The sequence below is a fragment of the Eucyclogobius newberryi genome, unplaced genomic scaffold (assembly GCF_026437365.1).
Source record: "Eucyclogobius newberryi isolate DKJ021-1_F unplaced genomic scaffold, fEucNew1.0.hap1 SCAF_16, whole genome shotgun sequence".
Classification (NCBI taxonomy): Eukaryota; Metazoa; Chordata; class Actinopteri; order Gobiiformes; family Gobiidae; genus Eucyclogobius; species Eucyclogobius newberryi.
This window is the reverse complement of record NW_027315790.1, coordinates 12,094,507-12,121,745: the sequence shown is the minus strand read 5'-3', so window position 1 is coordinate 12,121,745 and position 27,239 is coordinate 12,094,507. Positions and strand designations below refer to the sequence as shown.

At 40.6% G+C, this 27,239-nt stretch overlaps 4 protein-coding genes across 4 annotated transcripts in view; all 4 read right to left on the bottom strand.

The window, feature by feature from the left end:
- Nucleotides 1-6,732: 6,732 nt before the first annotated feature.
- Nucleotides 6,733-7,288, bottom strand: LOC140361406 (C-type lectin-like). The gene has a single exon (XM_072447117.1). The coding sequence runs from the start codon at nt 7,286-7,288 to the stop codon at nt 6,785-6,787; it is 504 nt and encodes a 167-aa protein (XP_072303218.1). The 3' UTR covers nt 6,733-6,784.
- Nucleotides 7,289-10,887: 3,599 nt separating this feature from the next.
- rapgef5a (Rap guanine nucleotide exchange factor (GEF) 5a) overlaps nt 10,888-27,239 on the bottom strand; it is a 68,232-nt gene continuing 51,880 nt past the window's right edge. The window contains exon 27 of the transcript XR_011927033.1: nt 10,888-11,154. The gene's annotated coding sequence lies outside the window, so the exon portion shown is untranslated. The remainder of the gene's footprint in view (nt 11,155-27,239) is intronic.
- LOC140361778 (lactose-binding lectin l-2-like) lies at nt 12,514-13,070 on the bottom strand. Its single transcript, XM_072447615.1, is given in 1 exon segment — nt 12,514-13,070. A coding segment is annotated over 1 exon segment (507 nt). The 3' UTR covers nt 12,514-12,563.
- LOC140361405 (lactose-binding lectin l-2-like) lies at nt 15,642-16,182 on the bottom strand. The gene has a single exon (XM_072447116.1). The coding sequence runs from the start codon at nt 16,152-16,154 to the stop codon at nt 15,657-15,659; it is 498 nt and encodes a 165-aa protein (XP_072303217.1). The 5' UTR covers nt 16,155-16,182; the 3' UTR covers nt 15,642-15,656.

Below are 27,239 nucleotides of genomic sequence, written 5' to 3'. Positions count from 1 at the left end.
CTGTTGCCATATGTACATAATTTTTCTTCAGCCACCATTGGATTTGGGGCTTAAGTCCGTCCATTACTGCTCTTTTCAACTGCTGCTGATAAACGCTATCAGCCGCTGCGTCTTCTGGGATTCCACTGTTATCTTTAAATATCCCCGTAAGCCTGCATCTAAACTCTTGAACTGTTTCTCCATCCCCCTGTTTAGTTTGCGCTATCTTCAGGTAATCCGCCGGCCTCGTAAAATGTGCCCTTGCCCTGCCCCAAACTCCCCCTCCTGCTCCTTCTTGCAATCTGGCCATTGTCGTAGCCCCATCCCCCGGTACATCATTATATGGTCTAGCTACTCCTGCATTTAACGGATCCCAATTCCCCTTTAATTGTATCCAATGAAGGCCCAGAAGTTGCATTAGGACCTGTTGTATTTCTGCCTCATTTAGTCTGTACTGTGTTATCAGGAGTGATAATTCATTAAGACATCTATCAATGTGTACATTTCGTTTCGTTACTCCCTCTAGAGCGGCCTTAACGTCACCTAAAGTCCATGTCCTGTACACGTATGTCGTCCCTCCCGCCCCGTCTGGGACTTCAATTGCTGGATATGCCTCTGCTGTTGAATATTCCTCACAGTATCTTTGAGGTTTCTTTAAACTTTTACGATCCCGCAACACTCTGCTCGATCCTTCCTTAAATGGATCAGCCTGCACTAATTTTGCTCCCTCTGGGGCATAATCTACGGGAACACTTAACGTAGGTAGTGCTGGATACAATTTTGATACTGGCTTTGGGTAAGTATTATATGGAGGAGGACTTTGTTCTACCGGTAATTTTGCTTCCCAATTTTGAGCTCTTTTCTGTTGTCTAAAAGTTGACACACTCTCTTCGTCATGTGAATGTGCCTCTACTGCTTCCTGGATTTCCCCTGGTCCTGGTCCTGCCTCCTCCCCCGGCACCAGCAGTGGGGGTCGTCGCTGCGGCCAATTTTCCCCAATATTATCTTCTTTTCTAGCAACTGCAAAAATACCGGTTCTTTTTTCCAGTATTTCCTTTCTTTCTGCTCGTGATCTGGATTCTTTTAACCAGGCCTGAGCGGCTATTATCTGTTTTCCTGGGTTTTGTTTAGTTCTTCCCTTCATGCCATCATGAGTTATCAACCCTCCCATTAATCTTTCTGTCGCTTCTACTCCTAAAGTCCCATTAAACCCGTATTTCTTCCTCCATTTTTTGGAGAAATTTTACAGTTTCTGGATTATACTTGCGCATCCATTCAGCATCTGTCAGATCCTCATCTCTTTAGACCTTTCTTTTGTCTTTTGGTCTTACAGTTTGGGGTGACAATTCTGGCTCCATCATTATTTGGTCTCGGTCGTCTGAGAGAGATGCTACTTGCTTTACAGTCACGGTTAATGTCAAGCTTCTAGAGAAAATTCCTTATTAGATTTCTCCGGACATAAACGTGGTGTTTAAGATTCACCCGTGACTGCAAATTTTAGATCTCTCAGAATAACGCCTTGTGACCCTTGTATGATTAATTGTGATTCTCACTTAGTGTTAGTTAATCACTTATTAATCCTCATTCACACATTCACACTTCCTTACTTACCACGCCCGTGCACAGCGCTTACATTCACTCGTCTTTATGTCAGTAACAAACTCGTACACAAAGCATACATTAAATCACTTTCGGTGAGAAACTTATCTCGTGGTGAGCAATTTAAACTCCCTGCTTATGTGAGAAACTTATCTCGTCCATAAGCTTACAATATTTCCTCAGTAATATGAAACTGGGTATTTCCTCAGTAATACCTAACTGCCTACAATATTTCCTCAGTAATATGAAACTGGGTATTTCCTCAGTAATACCTAACTGCCTACAATATTTCCTCAGTAATATGAAACTGGGTATTTCCTCAGTAATACCTAACTGCCTACAATATTTTTCCAGTAAATATCAAACTAAATGCATAAAACGTTTTATGGCTAACTCTTTTTCACACACAACATTTTTTCTGACCTCTTTGTCGTCTGTTCTCCGCTGACTCGAAACGACGGGCTGTCCTCGCGGAGAATGAGGTGCGATGGGCGGCCACGGGAAAAGTGGACTTCTTTCAGCTGTGCACAGACTTCACCGATTCACCCGTCAATCTCCGCGAAGGGCAGCTGGTCGTCCGGCTCGATAGGACCAGAAAATGTCAAGAAATTACACATGAATCAATGCTATTACTTAACAGTCAGAGAACATAATTCAACTTAGAATATTAAACGACACAGAAACGTCAGTCTTTTGTGTGGCTTGCAAGGGAGAGGAAGGCTTAGCCGAGTCAAGATGTTGTAAGCAACCTGAACGACTTTCCAAAATCACTCTCAGCGTTCCTCCCTCTTACAAGTCATTTTATTAAAATCACACATAAAAAGGAGGCGGGTCACATTTCTCATTGGTCAGCTTCACATTAAGGCACTTGTCTTTTACGACTCTTTGGTATTATCTTTAGAGATAAAAACCTTGGTGAATGTTCTACCCATCTGGTCCCCAGGATGGGAGGAACATTCCTCACGGCTGCTTCTACAACATCTTCACACATGTTATTAGAAAAACATGCCTTTCCCTCCCCCCAGGCTAATGATGCAGATAACTTTTAACACACAAATATAATCATATATTTACATTTTATCACACCCATCCTACCTCAAAGATGCTATAGAACCATATCATCCAAACAGAGCTCTTCGCTCTCAGAATGCCGGGCTTCTGGTGGTGCCAAGAGTCTCTAAAAGTACTGTAGGAGGTAGAGCGTTTACCAAGCTCCTGTGTTATGGAATCAGCTCCCGACCCATGTTAAATATGCTGACACAGTTTCTTCATTTAAGTCCAGGCTTAAAACGTTCCTCTTCGAAATCGCTTATGGTCAGACTAGTTAGGAACAGAAACATAAACCCACAGCTTTAGCTACGCTGCCCTAGGAGTAACTATGCTGGGGGAAGTATGACAGCTTGAGCACTATCCTCTTCTTCTTCTGACTACTTATGCTATCAAACAATATTTATTTTTTAATTCCACATGCAAACTGTTCACCGCCTTCTTTTTCTTTCTTTCACTCCTGAGGACCTGTGGACCCAGATGCCCCTCCCCTGGTGAATTGGTCCCTGCCCTGGGTTGACGGTCCCTCATCTGCCTGAGGAGTGGGTCCAGCTCGCCCCCGACGGTCCCTCATCTGCCTGAAGAGTGGGTCCAGTTCGCCTCAGTCGGTCCCTCATCTGCCTGAAGAGTGGGTCCAGTTCGCCTCAGTCGGTCCCTCATCTGCCTGAAGAGTGGGTCCAGTTCGCCTCAGTCGGTCCCTCATCTGCCTGAAGAGTGGGTCCAGCTCGACTCAGTCGGTCCCTCATCTGCCTGAAGAGTGGGTCCAGTTCGCCTCAGTCGGTCCCTCATCTGCCTGAAGAGTGGGTCCAGTTCGCCTCAGTCGGTCCCTCATCTGCCTGAAGACTGGGTCCAGCTCCAGTCTCCCTCGTGTCCGTCTGTCCGTCTGTGAGAGTCGGATCTCTCCTTCACTGGAACTCCTGTAATGGCAGAAAATGGGTCATGTCATGTCATTCTAATGTTGTTTTAGGCCATGACATGTCACGGAATTAATATCTTTGTTGTTCTCCTGTGTGCAGATGGGATAAGAATATGAGGTCCTGATTATACTGAATATCTACTGTCCGGCGCCTCTTAATCATCAATTAATGCGTCAGGACCGGATTCAGTGTGGAAATGGTCTTTGATTAAACCTCTGAAGAGAGAGCTGGAACCGTCACAGATGTGATAGTCTGGTCTATCTCTTTTTGAGCTGATTTGGGTTGTGATTATGTCATGTTTGTTACCACCTATAAAAGGTGTACTTTGTAACTTGTAAAGTTAGGTAGGGACAGAACGAACTTGTCTTAGGGAAAGTGAGGGTGTTTATCCACTGTGCACGTGAATAAACTTCCACCTTTTGAGAGAGACCGAGGGACTCTGTTTCTGCTTCAAGTTATTGCCTGGTTACTCTTTACTTGATCATTGTTTACAGGAAACTGCCGTAACACTCCTCCAGGTTTCTACGCTTTTTTCCCAAAGAGGTTTTTTTTGTAGTTTTTCCTGGCCGAGAAGGAGAGTCTAAGGACAGAGGACCCTGGGACATCGTCCCTCGCCACCACAGACATTGTCTGACTTCATCGCCACCACAGACATTGTTGATTCATTTCTCCCTGTGGCCCTCAGAGGCAACTGTTGTTGTGATTTTGGGCCTTACAAAAATAAATTGATTTGATTTGATTTGATTTGAGAAGCACCAGGGAGACACAGGACAACTGCATGATGAGCAGAAAGCACGGGAGCAGAGTGAAAGGCAGTAATCGGCTGTTTTCTTTTAAAGGGCAAAAAAAGGGCTGTGTGGAGACATTGTGCCAACACAAATGCACTGCTGTGAGGATAGCACAACTGTTTAAACTCAGAACTTTCCCTGCAGGGTTTTAATAAGCAAATATATTACGTTTTTGAATTACCATTACCTTAATGTAATTATTAAATGCTTATAATGAATCTTAAGGCAAGAAAATTATGTTGAGATCTCAGAAATATCTTTCTTAAATGTCCGATTCATTGTAGTGTAATGTGCTCACTTTTGAGTTATAAAGAATAGTGAGGTATCATGGGAATGTATGACTCTAAGAAGAAAATATATAATATATACAAATATATATATATATATATATATATATATATATATATATATATATATATATATATATATATACAAATATAACCCTAACCCTATATATATATATAACCCTAACCCTATATATATATGTGTGTATTTTAAATACTGTATTCCAACTGAATGCAATGTGTTTTTGAGATGAGGACCCCAGGAGGAACAGGCGAGGCCATAGCTAATATTGAATCCAAATAAACAAACAAATAAAGTCATTTCAACTGATAACAATCACATCTTTGGATATTTTTTTGGGGGGAAAAAAGTTTACTCTTAAATAGCAAGCATGTTTGTATTAACAAATCATGTTCTTTTGGTTAGATTATCAGTATGTGTTTCAAACACGCATACTGGATTTGTAAACTATCAATTGTGGTAAAAGGGAAACTGATTTTGCGTAGTGGATTCAGTGCACTGCAAATGCTGATAATGGTGATCTCGACTAACACGAACATCAAAACGTTCAATAACCCTGACTGGCAGGAGTCAAGCATTTACAATTGAACAAGTGGCTGGGCCTCTGAACAGTGACGACACTAAAAGAAAGTATTCAGCTGCAGAACAGACTAAATAAATAACCACAAATGCACAAAAACAACGGCATATTCAGTCAAAAAGATACTGCACAAGCTAATTACACACATTTAGATTATTTTGTCTTGTTTTTGGCTAATCTGTGGCTGTGAAGAATCTTTTGTTGTAGACAATAACGCAGCGTACTTGTTGTTTTTCAGTCCATGTTCTTCTCACTAGTGCCTTCACACTAGATTCATTCAAATTAATCTATTTATATTTGAAACATGTATCTACTCCATCAAACTATTCCAAGCTGGTACATTTTGTATTACATTCTATTTTGTGTTACATCCATTCCTAGAGGTTGTAACCTGGTTGTAACACGGGTTTGTTATTGTAACAGCTCCAATTCCGCCAATCAGGGACCAAATAGGACAATCATAGTCATATATCAGTGTTTAGCTCAATACTCCCTGGTCCCACATGAGGATTTTCAGGGCTGTAGAATTTTATTTTTAACAAAATTGTATGATATGTGATGGATGCGTTACAAACAAAGTTACAGCACCTGTGTTAAGTGAAAGAAGAGTCTCTTAGACAAAATGTAATGCCTTTTCAGCTCTCTATCTGTCAAATAATTTATTTAATACACTGAGCTAAACATCATCTGACCTGCGGGGATGGTTGTAACGACCCCCACGTTGGAGCAATTGGAAATGAAGTCAGGGATTGTTGTGTCTGATCAATGCCAAAATAGCAAGAGACAAGACTGTATACAAATGCCATAAATATAAGTTACACTGTGAGCGCTCAAAGCATTACAACCATCCACAGTCTCCTCCCTCTCTCTCTCTCTCTCTCTCTCTCTCTCTCTCTCTATATATATATATTGAAGGATATTAATTATATTAATATCGTCACTATGATAATTATGCTCATGTATTCATGTACTTCAACATATATATATATATATATATATATATATATATATATATATATATATATATATATATATATATATACACACATTACAGGCGACAGTTGCATAATCAGCTCTAAAAAGCTTGTTTTAACTATCCCTGTAGTTAGTTGGGAATATTACAAAAAATAAGACTCTAAGTTGTACATGTAGGATTCTAAAATGTCATTTAGTCACTTTTCAAAAATAAAACATGGAAATGGAAATTGCTGCTTGTTACAGCGAAATGCCACAAGAGGCTTATCAGTTCTGCCAATGGGCCAATGGGCCAATGGGCCAATGGGCCTGTTTCTATTACGGTTTTAGATCAATATTGCTGTTTACAATGAACAAAATGTAAAATTATTATCTATTTAAATATTTTCAATCACCTGATGAAAGCATTATGTGTCTCCTTAAGCGTCTGTCTGGGAGTGTTCACACAGAAAAGTATCAGCAGGTAAGTTCACAACAGCTTTATTAAGTATTGTATGATAAGGATACAATGTAAAAAACATACAAACAGAACAATATGGTTTTGTTAAGTACATTTTTTTGCCTTGGAACAGACTTGAATCGCAAAACTGATGTTAACACATAGTTTTACGAGTTGCACAGACAAAGGGAGCAGTTGATGAACAAGGGCTGTCATTCCAATTTTTTTGTACCGCATTGACTTGCACACAGTCTCCATTTCCACCGTCGTTGTTAGGCTCGCCTTCACTCCATATTTCAAAATCCACTGGACAACCATCAGACCACATCCATGCTCTTTCCTTGTGGGTGTCACTGAGTCCAATCCAAGTTCGTCCCTGGCTGATATCAAAATTCTGGATCAAAGTCTTCACAAAGACATTTTCTTGATGGCTGTAGATGGACACCAGGTTGGCTCCTTGGGACAGACAGTGCAGCTCTGCCTCAGCCCAGGGCAGATGAGCGGACACGTACTTGTAACAGCGATCATTGAAGCTGTACCAGAACAAGGGGCAGCCTCCACGCTCAAGCTTCACTTCACTGGGCCCAGAAGGAGAGGCCAAAGCCAGGGACACACCCAGGAGCACCAGGGAGACGCTGGACAACTGCATGACGACCATGTTGACATCAAAAGCAGACTGATAATCTGTTAAACTGTGAGAGGTATTTTATAGGCCATGTATGCAGTAGACTTTGACCTAATTTGTGCCAACACTAAATGTCGGAAATTTAAAAAAGTCTTCATCAGCCCATTTATGAGTGAAACAGAAAGGAACCAAAGATAATGCTCTTATCTAGTTTCACATTCCTAAATGTATTATAGTACTTACCGTCAGGCATGTTTTATAATGTTGATATGGTATATCGATGTATAAATGGCAGATTACAGAGCAAAAGCCAAAGAAGTATATAAACATAGAGACCAAACTCCAAAAAAGCATTAGAGCTTGAAAGTGTTTGAAAGTGGTCAGAGTATTCGGTCGGACAGCACAAAGACGAGATGGGGCCTACTTTAACTGCAATGACTGAAGTAAAGGTCAGTTTTTTGGCAGTTTGTCCCATTACGTTTTTGTTCATCTATGGGACTAGTTGTAAGCTGTGAAAAAGTGACATCATCTGCTTACCGCCTTTAAGAGAAATAAGATTAATGATGTATTTTTGAACAGAAAAGTTAGTGCACGAGTTCGAAGAAGAAAAGACAACATTTTCTGTTGAAGTGACATTTTATCATGAGTTACTAGTTGGCTACGTAATATACAAATTGAGAGAAATGTGAGGTTTTTCTTCAATATCATTCCATTCACTGTCAGATCCTTCTCTGTTGTCGGGCTGTCCTATGCTCCAGGTTAAAAACTTTATCAGTCAAGCCATTTATGATTGACTTTGAATTACAATACTGTAAGAATATAAGATTATGTTGCGTTTCGCGGACACAGAAGGAAGTTCACAACAAGTTTATTATAGCTCAAGGGGTTTATCAGAAGGTTTTACAATGCTGATATAGATTAATGATTTCAGCTGCAGGGTCAAACCGCTAAAGTAAAAGCATACACCAGACCCAGTGATAAAACTCAGAGCAAAGGCGTTAAAATGTTTGAAAGTAGTGCAAGAATCCACAGTAGAACCTGGTGTACTTGCTTTAGGACAGCAGAAATGAATGACTCGGCCTGCAATTTCTGACTGTATAAATATTAGTTCAACATTACATTATACAGTTTTGTCCAACTATGGGACCCAATAAGGGGCAACACAAAGTTCCATAATACTGAGGTGGGAAGAGTAGTTTCAGTTTCTGCAACAAAAAATGAACAAATAAATCAATAAAAAGTCAAGAAACATTGAGAAACGGATTAACTAGAATGCATGCAATTCTGAAAATGAAAATCCCCACATTTCACGCATCAATACATTAGTTATGGTAGTAGATACTTTTTTTAAACTGTGCACCGGTGATGGTAATGTGTGTCAAGTATTATACTTAAAGGAAAAGACAAACAGCATGAAAACAGAAGGGATGTGCATAGTTTTTTATTACTCAGCTTGTTGTTTGTCTGGGAACAAACTTGATCCACAGTGCTGAGTATCATCGCTAACACAGGTTTGTGTGTTGCATAAACAGAAGGAGCTGTATGAGAACAATAACGATCATTCCATCGTTCGTGTCCATTCCAGTTGATCTCCACACAATTCTCCTGTCCTTGATAATCGTCAGGCTGCACATGGTGCCACATGGTAAAGACCAGTGGACAACCATCAGACCACATCCATGACCATTCCTTGTGGATGTCACTGAGTCCAATCCACGTTGGTCCATGGCTGATATCAAAATTCTGGATCAAAGTCTTCACAAAGACGTTTTCTTCAGGGCTGTAGATGGACACCAGGTTGGCTCCCTCGGACACACAGTGCAGCTCTGCATCAGCCCAGGTTAGATGAGCAGACATGTACTTGTAACAGCGATCATTGAAGCTGTACCAGAACATGGGGCAGCCTCCACGCTCAAGCTTCACTTCACTGAGCCCAGAAGGAGAGGCCAAAGCCAGGGACACACCCAGGAGCACCAGGGAGACGCGGGACAACTGCATGATGAGCAGAAAGCACGGGAGCAGAGTGAATGGCAGTAATCGGCTGTTTTCTTTTATAGGGCAAAAAAAGGGCTGTGTGGAGACATTGTGCCAACACAAATGCACTGCTGTGAGGATAGCACAACTGTTTAAACTCAGAACTTTCCCTGCAGGGTTTTAATAAGCAAATATATTACGTTTTTGAATTACCATTACCTTAATGTAATTATTAAATGCTTATAATGAATCTTAAGGCAAGAAAATGATGTTGAGATCTCAGAAATATCTTTCTTAAATGTCCGATTCATTGTAGTGTGAAGGGAAATCTAATTACTATATTGTATAATCAACTATATTCATTTTACGAAACTGTTTTACGAAACTGTATTAAAAGTATAACCAACTATATTCATTTTAGACTGTTACACTTGGGTTAACTCCTTATACGCACAACACATAGTCCACTGTCCATTTGAGACACTCACTGCTCCTTTTGAGACATTCTCTGATAAGGACGGACACCTTCCCGGAGCAGCTGCAAACATCAAGGCCACAGTCGTGCGAAAGAGCTCATGGAAGAAGACTGAAAGGAGGCGTCAACCGTCATATTTTGCCTAATATCTGAATGTTATAAATATAACGCAGAGCAGGGATCCGGAATACGCCCGTGTAAGACGCCTATCATATTTGCATAGGGACTGATTTGGTAAGCGCTCTGATATCTTTATTATTCTTGTAAATGGCAGGGATTAAACATCTGATTGATTTTAACTTTCTGATTCTTGTCCCTCTTTCATAAACGAGCACGCCAACAACTGTCATGTGCTCACTTTTGAGTTATAAAGAATAGTGAGGTATCATGGTAATTTATGACTCTAAGAAGAAAATATATTATATATATAAATATATATATATATATATATTTATGTGTATTTTAAATACTGTATTCCAACTGAATGCAATGTGTTTTTGAGATGAGGACCCCAGGAGGAACAGGCGAGGCCATAGCTAATATTGAATCCAAATAAACAAACAAATAAAGTCATTTCAACTGATAACAATCACATCTTTGGATATTTTTTTGGGGGAAAAAAAGTTTACTCTTAAATAGCAAGCATGTTTGTATTAAGAAAGTGTGACGAAGGACCCGCCCCGTTTCTGCCAGGTGCCTGATTGACAGGTCGAGTAGCCAATCACGCGTTAGCATAGGCAAGTTAGGTTGAGGATGCTACGTGTTTGCAGAGTTTTAGTTGTTTTCCCCCACATCGTGTAGAGCTTGTGGTTGTTGTTTGGTGTGCGTGATAAAAAAAAAAACACACACGTATTTGCATGATCAATAACTGCTCTGTAAATACCAACCACCAGTATTATTTGACTAAAATCTTTAATAAAGAGAAAACCCTGGATCATCTCTCCCAGTGCATTCTTGCCAATGCCCCCTGGCGGTCACAACCCGTATAAAACCAGAAAATAAGCTCTCCCCAAAACACAAATCATGTTCTTTTGGTTAGATTATCAGTATGTGTTTCAAACACGCATACTGGATTTGTAAACTATCAATTGTGGTAAAAGGGAAACTGATTTTGCGTAGTGGATTCAGTGCACTGCAAATGCTGATAATGGTGATCTCGACTAACACGAACATCAAAAGGAGTCAAGCATTTACAATTGAACAAGTGGCTGGGCCTCTGAACAGTGACGACACTAAAAGAAAGTATTCAGCTGCAGAACAGACTAAATAAATAACCACAAATGCACAAAAACAACGGCATATTCAGTCAAAAAGATACTGCACAAGCTAATTACACACATTTAGATTATTTTGTCTTGTTTTTGGCTAATCTGTGGCTGTGAAGAATCTTTTTTGTAGACAATAACGCAGCATACTTATGTTTTTCAGTCCATGTTCTTCTCACTAGTGCCTTCACACTAGATTCATTCGAATCAATCTATTTATATTTGAAACATGTATCTATTCCATCAAACTATTCCAAGCTGGTACATTTTGTATTACATTGTATTTTTGTATTTTATGTTACATCCTTTCCTAGAGGTTGTAACCTGGTTGTAACACGGGGTTTGTTATTGTAACAGCTCCAATTCCGCCAATCAGGGACCAAATAGGACAATCATAGTCATATATCAGTGTTTAGCTCGATACTCCCTGGTCCCACATGAGGATTTTCAGGGCTGTAGAATTTTATTTTTAACAAAATTGTATGATATGTGATGGATACGTTACAAACAAAGTTACAGCACCTGTGTTAAGTGAAAGAAGAGTCTCTTAGACAAAATGTAATGCCTTTTCAGCTCTCTATCTGTCAATCATTTATTTAATACACTGAGCTGAACATCATCTGACCTGCGGGGATGGTTGTAACGACCCCCACGTTGGAGCAATTGGAAATGAAGTCAGGGATTGTTGTGTCTGATCAATGCCAAAATAGCCAAATATCGTCAATGTTTGGGAAGACAAGACTGTATACAAATGCCATAAATATAAGTTACACTGTGACCGCTCAAAGCATTACAACCATCCACAGTCTCCTATATATATATATATATATATATATATATATATATATATATATATATATATATATATATATATATATATATATATATATATATATATATATATATATATATATATATATATATATATATATATATATATAAGAAGGATATTAATTATATTAATATCGTCACTATGATAATTATGCTCATGTATTCATGTACTTCAATATATATATATATATATATATATATATATATATATATATATATATATATATATATATATATATATATATATACATTACAGGCGACAGTTGCATAATCAGCTTTAAAGAGCTTGTTTTAACTATCCCTGTAGTTTGTTGGGAATATTACAAAAAATAAGACTCTAAGTTGTACATGTAGGATTCTAAAATGTCATTTAGTCACTTTTCAAAAATAAAACATGGAAATGGAAATTGCTGCTTGTTACAGCGAAATGCCACAAGAGGCTTATCAGTTCTGCAGTTTTGAACAGGAAGTCAATGGGCCTGTTTCTATTACTGTTTTAGATCAATATTTCTGTTTACAATGAACAAAATGTCAAATTATTATCTATTTGAATATTTTCAATCACCTGATGAAAGCATTATGTGTCTCCTTAAGCGTCTGTCTGGGAGTGTTCACACAGAAAAGTATCAGCAGGTAAGTTCACAACAGCTTTATTAAGTATTGTATGATAAGGATAGAATGTAAAAAACATACAAACAGAACAATATGGTTTTGTTAAGTACATTTTTTTGCCTTGGAACAGACTTGAATCGCAGAACTGATGTTAACACACAGTTTTACGAGTTGCACAGACAAAGGGAGAAGTTAATGAACAAGGGCTGTCATTCCAATTTTTTTGTCGACCGTAGTTAATTTCCACGCAGTCTCCATTTCCACTGTAGTTGTCAGGCTCGCCTTCACTCCATATTTGAAAATTCATTGGACAACCTTCAGACCACATCCATGCTCTTTCCTTGTGGGTGTCACTGAGTCCAATCCAAGTTCGTCCCTGGTTGATATCAAAATGGTAGATCAAAGTCTTCACAAAGACATTTTATTGATGGCTGTAGATGGACACCAGGTTGGCTCCTTGGGACAAACAGTGCAGCTCTGCCTCAGCCCAGGGCAGATGAGCGGACACGTACTTGTAACAGCGATCATTGAATCCGTACCAGAAAAAGGGGCAGCCTCCACGCTCAAGCTTCACTTCACTGGGCCCAGAAGGAGAGGCCAAAGCCAGGGACACACCCAGGAGCACCAGGGAGACGCTGGACAACTGCATGACGACCATGTTGACATCAAAAGCAGACTGATAATCTGTTAAACTGTGAGAGGTATTTTATAGGCCATGTATGCAGTAGACTTTGACCTAATTTGTGCCAACACTATCCATCCATCCATCCATCCATTTTCTACCGCTTGGTCCCTTTCGGGGTCACGGGTGACTGGAGCCTATTCCAGTGACTTCGGGCCTTAGGCGGGGTACATCCTGGACAGTGGCCAACTCGTCGCAGGGCCGTGCCAACACTAAATGTCGGAAATTAAAAAAAGTCTTCATCAGCCCATTTATGAGTAAAACAGAAAGGAACCAAAGATAATGCTCTTATCTAGTTTCACATTTGTAAATGTATTATAGTACTTACCGTCAGGCATGTTTTATAATGTTGATATGGTATATCGATGTATAAATGGCAGATTACAGAGCAAAAGCCAAAGAAGTACTAAGACCAAAACTCCAAAAAAGCATTAGAGTTTGAAAGTGTTAGAAAGTGGTCAGAGTATTGAGTAGGACAGCACAAAGACAAGATGGGGCCTACTTTAACTGCAATGACTGAAGTAAAGATCGTTTTTTTGGCAGTTTGTCCCATTACAGTTTTGTTCATCTATGGGACTAGTTGTAAGCTGTGAAAAAGTGGCATCATCTGCTTGCCGCCTTTAAGAGAAATAAGATTAATGATGTATTTTTGAACAGAAAAGTTAGTGCACGAGTTTGAAGAAGAAAAGATAACATTTTCTGTGACATTTGTGTGACATTTTATCATGAGTTACTAGTGACATTTTATCATGAGTTACTAGTTGGCTACGTAATATACAAATTGAGAGAAATGTGAGGTTTTTCTTCAATATCATTCCATTCACTGTCAGATCCTTCTCTGTTGTCGGGCTGTCCTATGCTCCAGGTTAAAAACTTTATCAGTCAAGTCATTTATGATTGACTTTGAATTACAATTACTGTAAGAATATAAGATTATGTTGCGTTTTACAGAAGGAAGTTCACAACAAGTTTATTATAGCTCAAGAGGTTTATCAGAAGGTTTGACAATGCTGATATAGATTAATGATTTCAGCCGCAGGGTCAAACCGCCAAAGTAAAAGCATACACCAGACCCAGGGATAAAACTCAAAGTAAAAGCATTCAAACGTTTGAAAGTAGTGCAAGAATCCACAGTAGAACCTGGTGTACTTGCTTTAGGACAGCAGAAATGAATGACTCGGCCTGCAATAACCCGACATAAACTCTTAATCTTGCATTTTTTCCCTCGTCCCCTAACTTCATAGTAAAAGAGGACTAGAGAGGAATGCTTCCAAAACCCCTGAACTCATTTGTTATTGAAATAAATGGGAAAATTATTTGTTGTTTTTATTTGTGTTTCACTTTTCACATTTAATCTAGGTCTATATTCGACAAAGCCTAAAGATCTCCCTATAGATCTAAATAATTGTATCATTTAGTATTATTTTAATTGTCAGTATTAAACAGGTTTTTATTTTTGTTTAACCATAATTAGGCTATAGAAACACAATGTGTGACGTCCAATGTGTAGCTCTTGTTCTGCTTGCCTTTGTAAACAATAAAAACTGCCAAGATTAAAATGGTCGATGTTGAGGAAATTATTAAATTTTGTCTAATAATCATCAATATATGCATATGCCATCAGGAGATGGCATCTCCTAGCTTTTACTATATGTAGTTAGGAGACGAGGGGGAAAAATGCAAGATTAAGAGTTCATGTCGAGTGTCGATCTCAGGAATCCCTGGACGCAAAGCTATGTCGCTAACCGCTGGGCCAACAAGCACGGCGCATTCCGCCAGAACAGGAAGTAATCTTGCTGAACTGGGGTGACGGGTCTCGCCACAACCGCATGTACGTTGCTCAACCGCACGGAAGTGGAGTTTTGGCATTCTCCGGACCACAGCTCGGCAGCCAATCAGAGCAAAGCACACAAACTTTGTCGACCAATCAGCGCGCAGCATGCACATTTTCACTTGTAAATAATAAACTGTCATGGCGCGGGCTGAGGCAGACTTTAATCAAACGCTTCCCGCCCGATTTAATGATAATATTCCCTTTTTTCTGAGATTTATTAATAATAATGACCCCCTCCTTGCACTCGAAAATGCCCGTCCACATTTCAAAATACCCCGTCCAAAATACGGGGAGACGGCCCTCATCTAAAAGAAAACCACCAATATTGAACTTCAATATGGTATGTAAATGATTTTTGATTTTGGACTTTGTTGAACTGAGAGTTTGTGTGACACACAATGTTCGTTGTTGAAAATGACTGGCTTGTGGTCTTAGTACTGTAGGAGTCAATTTCTGTCATTATCATGTTGGTGTGTGACATGATATTGTTAATAATAATAATAATTTGGCTGAGCAGAGGTGTGTGTGTGTAAGAGGAAGGGATGGGGTGATGTTCATGTGTGCCATGTGCATGATGTGGCTCTTTGCGGTAACACAGTAAAAAATGTGGCTCTTAGTCTCTGACTGGTTGGCCACCCCTGTACTAAAAGGAAAAAGACAAACAACATGAAAACAGAAGGGATGTGCATAGTTTTTTATTACTCAGCTGAGAGTGCTGAGTATCATCGCTAACACACAGGTTTGCGTGTTGCACAAACAGAAGGAGCTGTATCCAAACAATAACGATCATTCCATTGTTTGTGTCCATTCCAGTTGATCTCCGCACAATTCTCCTGTCCTTGATAATCGTCAGGCTGCACATGGTGCCACATGGTAAAGACCACTGGACAACCATCAGACCACATCCATGACCTTTCCTTGTGGATGTCACTGAGTCCAATCCAAGTTAGTCCCTGGCTGATATCAAAATTCTGGATCAAAGTCTTCACAAAGACGTTTTCTTCAGGGCTGTAGATGGACACCAGGTTGGCTCCCTCGGACACACAGTGCAGCTCTGCATCAGCCCAGGTCAGATGAGTGGCCACGTACTTGTAACAGCGATCATTGAAGCTGTACCAGAACATGGAGCAGCCTCCACGCTCAAGCTTCACTTCACTGAGCCCAGAAGGAGAGGCCAAAGCCAGGGACACACCCAGGAGCACCAGGGAGACACGGGACAACTGCATGATGAGCAGAAAGCACGGGAGCAGAGTGAATGGCAGTAATCGGCTGTTTTCTTTCGTAGGGCAAAAAAAGGGCTGTGTGGAGATATTGTGCCAAAACAAATGCACTGCTCTGAGGATAGCACAACTGTTTGAACTCAGAACTTTCCCTGTAGGGTTTTAATAAGCAAATATGTTACGTTTTTGAATTTCCATTACTTAAATGTAATTATTAAATGCGTATAATGAATCTCAAGGTAAGAAAATTATGTTGATGTACTGTGACATCAGATTAATTGTAGAATAATGTGCTCACTTTTGAGTTATAAAGAATAGTGAGGTATCATGGCAATTTATGACTCCAAGAAGAGAAAATATTTTATTAAGTAATGTAAACATAGGGTCAGACATTGCATTGATTTAAAGCTTGAAATTGACATATAATGATTATTTCGAAGTCATAAAAAGAACTCTAGCTATAGTCACCATATCAATACTGCATAACAACTATTTTTTTAATGCAGAATTGCAGTTTGTTTGCACATTATATGGACACAGCTATTCAATGTTTATTTGTATTATATGTAATATTTATGCTGTGCTTTGTGGATCTGGAGAAGGCTTTTGACCGTGTCCCTCGGGGTGTCCTTTGAGGGGTGCTCCGGGAGTACGGGGTCCGGGGCCCTTTGCTCAGGGCTGTCAGGTGACCGGAGCAGGAGCTGTGTTCGCATTGCCGGCAGAAAGTCAGACCGGTTCCCAGTGCATGTTGGACTCCGCCAGGGCTGCCCTTTGTCACCGGTTCTGTTCATAGTTTTTATGGACATAATTTCTAGGTGCAGTCAGGGGTCGGAGGGGGTCCGATTTGGGGACCAGAGGATCTCATCTCTGCTGTTTGCAGACGATGTTGTCCTGATGGCTCCATCAAACCCGGACCTGCATTATGCACTGGGAGTGTGAAGCGGCTGGGATGAGAATGGCTGCAGTGATGCAGTCGCTGCATCGGTCTGTTGTGGTAAAGAAGGAGCTGAGTCGAAAGGCAAAGCTCTCGATTTACTGGTCGGTCGATGTTCCTACCCTCACCTATGGTCATGAGCTTTGGGTAGTGACCGAAAGAACAAGATCGCGGATACAAGTGGTCAAAATGAGTTTCCTCCGCCGTGTGGCTGGGCGCTCCCTTAGAGATAGAGTGAGGAGCTCGGCCACACGGGGGGAGCTCGGAGTAGAGCCGCTGCTCCTCCACGTCGAGAGGAGCCAGCTGAGGTGGCTCGGGCATCTGTTCCGGATGCCTCCTGGGCGCCTCCCTCGGGAGGTGTTTCAGGCATGTCCCACCGGGAAGAGGCCCCGGGGAAGACCCAGGACACGCTGGAGAGACTATGTCTCTCGGCTGGCCTGGGAACGCCTCGGGATCCCCCGGAGGTGTTGGAGGAAGTGTCTGGGGAGGGGGGAGGTCTGGGAGTCCCTGGTTAGACTGATGCCCCCGCGACCCGGCCCCGGATAAAGCGGTAGAAATGGATGGATGGATAACCCATTTGACCGCAGCCACGGCCTTTATTTACAACAGAATATAAAGAGGTTTGATTAAGAATTGGTGAGGGTCCACTCTAGCTGGGGAGGGAGAGGCATACTACATGTGACAAAACAAACAAGATTAAAGCAAACAAACGCATTACCATAACATAAAACACCCAACAAGTGCCACCATCACCAATAACTATAAATCAAATCACCCACTAAAGTGAGCCCCAACCTCAGGACCGACACCAATTACTGTTAAAACTTGTTTAAAATAAGCAATATAAAACTGTATAAAAACAAACTATATCAAACGGCAACCAGCACTTAGCCTTTAAAAACACAGGACTGTTGAGACCCAGTCACCACCATGTGCTCCGGCCTGCCCAGGAAGAGGAAGTGACATGCTTAACCCCTGACCTTTATGATCTCATGTGACTTTGTCAAATGACTGAGCTTGCTCTGCCACATTATGATCCACAAATATTGAATCCAATTGTCATTGGGGATTGGCTTCATATATTTGTATTAATCTAAAGGCTTAAAATGGTTACGGGACGCACTTTGACTCACTGTTGCAGATGAAAAGAGAATTAGCAGTTATCAGAAGATGCACAAATTGTGCATCTTATTTCCCTAGTTCTTTGTGATAAATTGTAAATATATGATTATATTTCTGTGATGTATTTTATCTGAATAATAGTGACATGTGACAAACTGCATTTGTGAAGGTGTCGTAAAAATGGGCAAAAGAATGTTTGCCCCAGGGGGGGTAACACCCCAGGGGAGTTTGGGTAATGTTTACCCAAAGCTTTATCTCTAGGAAAAATACCAGCTGTTGTAAAAGACAAGTGCCTTGATGTGAAGCTGACCAATGAGAAATGTGACCCGCCTATTCCATAATATCTAATAAAACCAACCTGCATGAGAAAAAACGTTGTGAGACCGAGGAGGGTCACCAGGCTGCTTACAACAGCCTGGTTGACTCGGCCCGGCGGTTTCTCCCATGCATGCCACACAAAAGTCTTGACGTTTCTGTGTCGTTTCCTATTCTAAGTTGAATTGTGTTCTCTGTGTGTTAAGGAATAGCATTGGTGTATGTCTCATTCCATGACATTTTCTGGTCCTATCGAGCCGGACGACCAGCTGCCTTCACGGAGATTGAGCGGTGAATCGGTGAAAGTCTGTGTGCACAGCAGAAGGAAGTCCACTTTTCCCGTGGCCGCCCATCGCACCTCATTCTCCGCGAGGAGAGCGCGTCGTGCCGAGGCAGCAGGAGAACACAGGCGACAAAGAAGGTCAGACAAAAACTTTGTGTGTGAAAAAGAGTGAGCAATGTGGTTTAAGTGACGTTCCCATGGGGTGGTGTGTGACAAGAAGAAGTCGCAGACACTGTTCTGTACTTTTCGAAGATGTTTAATACAGATAACAGCATCAGATAACAGGACAGCAGAAAACAGCGCCCGGGTCTCCGATGATCAGGAACCCCGTCTCTGGACGCACCTCCCCTTTATATACTGAAACCACACAAAGACCGATAAATAATATCTGACAGGTATGACCCTTTCCATGTACCAACGGATTAGCCAATGAGAGAACAAGATGTAAAGGTATCCTTATTTGGGTAGCACCAGGGGAAAGTTACAGGATTACAACATACGTGGGGGAAAGTTGCTCAGACCTATATCTCCTTTTTCGGCCTATCGCTTCGCCTGTTGCTTACTCCTAGCAATAAATTACAACAGGCCTCAGTACTCCTAACAACGTGTAGAAGAGTTAAACAAACCGAGGGGGATGGATAGAACAGAATGTACAGTTCAGATACTTCATGAGCCATAAAACGTTTTATGCATAGGCTTTATGCAGGAGTTTAGTTACTTGCATAAAGAGGAGTTTAATATTTCCCACAGACAGAAAATACAGGAGTTTAATATTTCTCACAGACAAAAAATACAGGAGTTTAATATTTACTCATTAAAAAAAATACAGGCTTTATGTATGAGATAAGTTTCTCACACAAAGAGGAGTTTAATTACTTACGAGTTTAGTTACTCACAGGAAAGAAAGTTATGAAGCCTTATGTACGAGTTGTTACTGACATAAAGACGAGTGAATGTAAGCGCTGTGCAAGAGCGAAGTAAGTAAGAAAGAAGTGTGAATGTGTGAATGAGGGTTAATAGTGATTCACTAACAGTGTGAGAATCACTATTAATCATACAAGGGTCACAAGGCGTTATTCTGAGAGATCTCAAATTTGCAGACGAGGGTGAAAAAACACCTAGCATTATCTCCGGTGGAAAATCAATAAGAGATTCTACTAGAAGCTTGGGATATGACTCGTCTGTAAAGCATGTAGCATTTCTCTCAGACGACCAAGACCACATAATGCCAGAATTATCGCCCCAAACTGTAAAAGGAAAAGTCACGGAGGATGTTGGAGGGATGACGTGGCAGAGAGGGGGAGATAAAGGGGGTCAAGAACACAGGAGGGGGGAGAAAGCAGCTCAGAGGACGCTCTGAACGTGAATGAAATAGGCAAACTAAACCCAGCTGGTTTAAATTTTAGTATTGAGAGCTCTGTAGAACAAATTTAAGGATTTTGTTTTGATTGACAACAATCAATTATAAAGATTTTATTAAACTTGATAAGAGATGAAGATGAATTCAGATTTTCATAGATGGCCAATATTTTGGGGAATGTGATCACAAGACAGGACACTTCCTGTCCCCGACATAGTTAAAAGTTGTGTTTTTACGGTATCGTGTTTTTTGTGTGCACAGAACAAAGCTACGTTTTGTTTTGTTTTATTTTTGAACTTGACGAAAATGATCTTTTTGGACTTATTGGTATGAAAGTACAGGACGAAAAGACAGAAGTGTTTTTAAATTTAGGATCAAATACAGGCACAGGCCTGGAAGTGATAATATGGGTAAATGAGTGACTACTGAAGTTTTTGGACATAGGAGTAGAACGGGCAGTAAGTAAAGTGATAGTAAAAGTTATATCAGTAACTTATTTCTTTGTATTATCATGAGGAAACCTCGTATTGCGATGTAGACGTAAGTGAGGGAAAAATAGTGACGTGCTAATGCCCTCCCAGTAAAGACATGAATGTGTCATTAACTAAAGGCAAACGACACCAAGTGGGGGGACATGGGAGGATATGGGTCATAAAAGATAGTCAGAGATAACAAATGGGCCTATTGACTGGGAAAATATAGGAAAAGCAAAGAATCTGGAGAGGCCAGGATGGAGCAGATGTCGTTATCTTTACGGATCACAGTGACAACGAGGTTACACCTCAGCGGGGGGTTGACGTGATGAGCAATAGAAAAAATTGAAATTAGAAAGGAAAAGCAGGTTACAAGTGAGGATAAGAGTAAGTGAAACGAGAGAAAGAAAGAGCAGGTTTAGAAATTTGGAAATGGGTGTTTCCTCCGTTACGAGAGGAAGACAGAGAGAGAGACAGAGGGGAAGACAGAGAGGAAGATGTGATGAGATAAAAAAAAGACAGGAAAGAAGGGAACAAGGGGAAAAAAGGGTTGATAAAAAGAGACGTGCCTTATGGACAAGGGGAAGGTTTAGGATCATTTTGATGTTTAATACGCATATAGACTTGCTAGAACAAACTAATACACAATGTTTGTAAAGCACCACATGAGCAGGTGTGAAAGATTGAGTTTGAAACTCACCTGCAGCACATATAGAAGATTAGCACATATTACATTAGATGTGTGACCTTATACAGGCCACACCCACAGAGGAGATGTGAAACTTGATGCTTAATTATGTGAAAGATTCTAAGTTGGGAGCTGACCCTTAAGGCCAGCTCAACGGGGGAATTATTGAGATAATTATTATAGTTTGATGTATTTGAATTACACACACACACACACATACATACGCGCGCACACGTGGACACCAGACATTTAGAGTTTGAAACAAATGGTGGTAAAACAGATAGGTTGGGCAGTGTCGGATTACAGACAGAGACATGGGGGCCCGGCACCTTTGATGGGGGGCTCAGCCAGGGATGTGATTACTGAACTGTGAAAGGACTGAGGTGACATTGCGGAGTGGAACCACAGACGCAATTCCATCTCTCCCTTGATTACATCCTGGATTAGTGAACGTTGTAAACTATCTGGATTATTGAATTTTGTTTAAATGTAGAATTGTGTAGTAGATTGAGTAAACAAACATTCCGAATCAATAATTACTAAAAAATACATTGAACTGTCGAAAAGACTTTGTTTATCACCGCAGCAAGATCGTGTTGGAGATGTGGTGTTTACAGAGACAAGCAAAGTGGGACAGCCAAGGTGGACGGAGCCACACACAGACCAGTGGAGGGACGAGAACATGGGTGCTCTCATGGGAAAGTGACAGAAATGTCTGGACAGCGGCAGACAACACAGCACCAGATCCATAAGCAATCTACAAGACACAGGACTTCATTTGTATTCATCTTTTTTGTATGCAGAGACAACAAACAGAGGCTTCAGTGCGCAAAGCATTATACTCTGCTACGATGAACGAGACCCAGAGGCTACGGTGCACAGAGTACCATACTCTGCGAAAAGAATCAACAGTTATCATCATCACGGCGATGACGATAATATGGGTGCTGAACACCTGTATTATGCACCTGACAATCGGTACCAACAGATCAACATACACAACTGTGTATACCGGTAAGTGGGAAAATAGGGGGAAGGTTATGAAAGGTTATGAAATGTGTAATGTGAAATGTATAATGTATAATTGACATGACAGTAGCTGAAGAAACGCAATGACATATTGTTGCCACCGTTGTTTACACTAACTAAGAGAGTTTTTTATCTGCTACAACATAACTACATGCAATGTTAATGAGATTATGAATTGAGATGGGAAATGTACCAGTTCATATGTGTCATAGGTGTGACCGAAGCGAGCAGCGGAAGGAGGTCTCTTAAGAACCAAGCGAGGACGTATGGTGATGTGGGCACACAGTGCTGAGAGGGCACTTGGAAGCCAAAGGGACTAGGACGTTGTGTCTATGTATCTCTTTTGTGATCAGCATTACCCAGAACCATACTGCAAGGTCGTACAAAATTATAGACAGAATAAATTGTCTGTCTGTCAAATTACAGAGATTGACCAATCTGACTCAAAATTTAGGACAGTAATGCTGTAGACATGTTGTGGGCTGAGAGAAAAGAAGTGTGTTCAATGTTGATAACTGTGAATAACTTTTTGAGTGTAAAAGTGTCATTTTAACACCAATATGAAAGACATGTTGAAAACTGAAAAGAGTAATGTGTTTGGCATATGAGACAGTAGACTAATGCTTTGATAAACAGGAGGGAAATGTGATAAAATGTAAATATATGATTATATTTCTGTGATGTATTTTATCTGCATAATAGTGATGTATTATCTGCATCATTAGTCTAAGAGAAAAACAGCATGTGACAAACTGCATTTGTGAAGGTGTCGTAAAGATGGGCCAAAGAATGTTTGCCCCGGGGGGGGGGGGGGGGGGGGGTAACACCCCAGGGGAGTTTGGGTAATGTTTACCCAAGGCTTTATCTCTAGGAAAAATAACAGCTGTTGTAAAAGACAAGTGCCTTGATGTGAAGCTGACCAATGAGAAATGTGACCCGCCTATTCCATAATATCTAATAAAACCAACCTGCATGAGAAAAAACGTTGTGAGACCGAGGAGGGTCACCAGGCTGCTTACAACAGCCTGGTTGACTCGGCCCGGCGGTTTCTCCCATGCACGTCACACAAAAGTCTTGACGTTTCTGTGTCGTTTCCTATTCTAAGTTGAATTGTGTTCTGTGTGTGTCAAGGAATAGCATTGGTGTATGTCTCATTCCATGACATTCTTAAAACTGTAGTTCTTTCCCACATTTATGCCTCCCGGTGTGGTTCAGTGCCTCTGAAAAGGACAATTAGTGCAGTATGCTAGTGATTTTTACCTTTATTTTTTATAATGATTTTCCAGAAACGTTGTTTCAAAAATGTCTGCCCTTCACTTGTAACCTGCTTTTACTTTCTCATTGCTGCTGATATAACAACAGATGCTGCATCCCCTGGGATTCCCCTGTTATCCTTTATAATGTCCCTGTCATTCTGCTTCTAAACTCATGTATTGATTACCCATCCCCCTGTTTAGTTTTCACTATCTTCAGGTAATCTGCGGGTCTCATAAAATGTATTCTACTCCTGCATTACGCTGCTCTACACTCCTCCAGAGTCTTTGCCAGTCAATAGCCCCTTGTCTCTGACTATCCTTTATGACTTGGTGTCGTTTGCCTTTAGTTAATGACCCATTCATGTCTTTCCAAGGAGGACATCGGACGTCACCATTTAACTTATTCCCTCACTTACGTCTACATGCAATACGAGGTTTCCTCATGATAATACAAATAAATAAGTTACTGATATAACTTTTACTATCACTTTACTTACTGCCCGTTCTACTTCTATGTCCAAAAACATCAGTAGTCACCCATTTACCCATATTATCACTTCCAGGCCTGTGCCTGTATTTGATTCTAACTTTAAAAACACTTATGTCTTTTCGTCCTGTACTTTCATCTCGTCATGCATTAAGTCCAAAAAGATAATTTTCGTCAAGTCCAAAAATAAAACAAAACAAAACGTAGGTTTGTTCTGTGCACTCAAAAAACACGATACCGTAAAAACACAACTTTTGTCTTCTATGTCGGGGACAGGAAGTGTCCTGTCTGTGATCACATTCCCCAAAATATTGGCCATCTATAAAAATCTGAATTCATCTTCATCTCTTATCAAGTTTAATGAAATCTTTATAATTGATTGTTGTCAATCAAACAAAAACCCTAAAATTTGTTAACAGAGCTCTCAATAACTAAAATTTAAAACCAGCTGGGTTTAGTTCCTCTATTTCATTCACTTTCAGAGCGTCCTCTGAACTGCTTTCTCTCCCTTCTCCTGCCTTGTTGACCCCCCTTATCTCCCCCTCTCTGCCACGTCATCTGAACATACTGGAAGTCTCCCTCCAAAATCCTCTTATGACTTTTCCTTTGTCTTTTTACAGTTTGGGGTGATAATTCAGGCATTATGTGGTCTCGGTCGTCTGAGAGAAATGCTACTTGCTTTACAGTCACGGTCAATGTCAAGCTTCTAGAGAAAATTCCTTATTAGATTCCTCCGGACATAAACGTGGTGTTTAAGATTCACCCATGACTGCAGATTTTAGATCTCTCAGAATAACGCCTTGTGACCCTTGTATGATTAATTGTGATTCTCACACTCTCATGCCTCCCGGTGTGGTTCAGTGCCTCTGAAAAGGACAATTAGTGCAGTATGCTAGTGATTTTTACCTTTATTTTTTATAATGATTTTCCAGAAACGTTGTTTCAAAAATGTCAAAGTTGTGTGGGAAAAGCTTTCTCTATATTGCACCTTGCATGACCATGGCACACAACATGACATGCAGTTCATGGTCATTTTAATCTTCCAGCTTGTAACACAACGACTGGACAAAATGCTGTTATATTCAGAGCTATTAAGATTTAGAACTTCCTTCCCACGTTGCTGTCATGGAATTAGACAAACATGTCCTTGGGATGAGACATGCACCGATGCTATTCCTTAACACATAGAGAACACAATTCAACTTAGAATATGAAACGACACAGAAACATCAGACATTTGTATGGCATGCATGGGAGAAAACGCGGGGACTGATCACTCAAGCTGTGGTAAGCAGCCTGCGTGATCCTCCTGCGTCTCACCCTGTTTTTTCCCATGCTGGTTGGTTTTATTAGATATTCTGGAATAGGCGGGTCACATTTCTCATTGGTCAGCCTCACATCAAGGCACATGGTATTTTTCCGTTGAGATCAAGCCTTGGGTAAACTTTACCCAAACTCCTCTGGGCTGTCACCCCCCCTGGTAAACATCCTTTGGCCCATCTTTACGACCCCTTCACAAATGCAGTTTGTCACACACCCGTTCTTCTCTTAGACTAATGATGCAGATAAAATATCACTATTATGCAGATAAAATAACATCACAGAAATATAATCATATGTTCACATTTTATCACATTTCCCTCCTGTTTATCAAAGCATTAGTCTACTGTCTCATATGCCAAACACATTATTCTTTTCAGTTTTCAACATGTCTTTCATATTGGTGTTAAAATGACACTTTTACACTCAAAAAGTTATTCACAGTTATCAACATTGAACACACTTCTTTTCTCTCAGCCCACAACATGTCTACAGCATTACTGTCCTAAATCTTGAGTCAGATTGGTCAATCTCTGTAATTTGACAAACAGACAATTTTTCTTGTATAATTTGTGCGGTGTGATGGGAAATATAGAAGTACAAGCGGAAAGCCCTCAAACCCGCTGCTCTCTGGTCAGTCAGTTTGACTCGTCAGGGACCTCTCTGGACACCCCAATAGAATCAAATACGTAGTATCAGGTGCTACTGGGACCAGATTGTCCACTAACCTCTCGACCTTGACCCTGCGGTATGGTTCTGGGTGATGCTTATGGTTTTGGCCACAAAAGAGATACATAGGCACAACGTCCTAGTCCCTTTGCCCTCTCAGCACTGTGTCTCCACACCACCATACGTCCTTGCTTGGTTTCTTAAGAGACCTTCTTCCGCTGCTCGCTTCGGTCACACCTTTGACACATATGAACTGGTACATTTCCCATCTCAATTCATAATCTCATTAACATTACATGTAGTTATGTTGTAGCAGATAAAAAAACTCTCTTAGTTGGTGCAAACAACAGTGGCTGTATAATATGCCATTGTGTTTCTTCAGCTACTGTCATGTCAATTGTACATTGTACATTATACATTATACATTTCATGTTGATCACTTATTTTCTTCCCTCTATATTCCATTTCTGTGTATGTTTCATTTGTCCCGATTGTCCCGATTGCATAATACAGGTGTTCAGCACCCATATTATCGTCATCACTTGTGACGATGATAACTGTTGATTCTTTTTCCACAGAGTATGGTACTCTGCGCACCGTAGCCTCTGGCTCTCGTTTATCGTAGCAGAGTATAGTACTTTGCGTACTGTGGTCTCTTTGTCCGTCCATTGTAGCAGAGTATCGTACTCTACCGTAGACTCTGGACAAAACTCATACAAACGAAGTCCTGCGTCTGCGATGCTTTGGATCTGCCGGTGTGTTGTCCAGACATTTCTCTCACTTTCCCATGAGAGCACCCCTGTTCTTGTCTTCCCCTGGTCGGTGTGAGGACGACACGGTGTGGCTCCGTCCACCTGGCTCCGTCCACTGTAAACACCACATCTCCAACACGTTCTCTGCGGTGATAAACAAAGTCTTTTCAACAATTCAGTGTATTTCAAACAGTTTTCTTGTTTACAATTTTTTTTTTTTTGTAATTATTGATTTGGAATATTTGTTTACACGTACATATCCCTCCTTTTGATAAATGGCCTTGTCCATTTCTCAAACTTCAACATTTAAACAAAATTCAATAATCCAGATAGTTTACAACGTTCACTAATCCAGGATGTAATCAAGGAAGAGATGGAATTGCGTCTGTCTTCAACTCCGCAA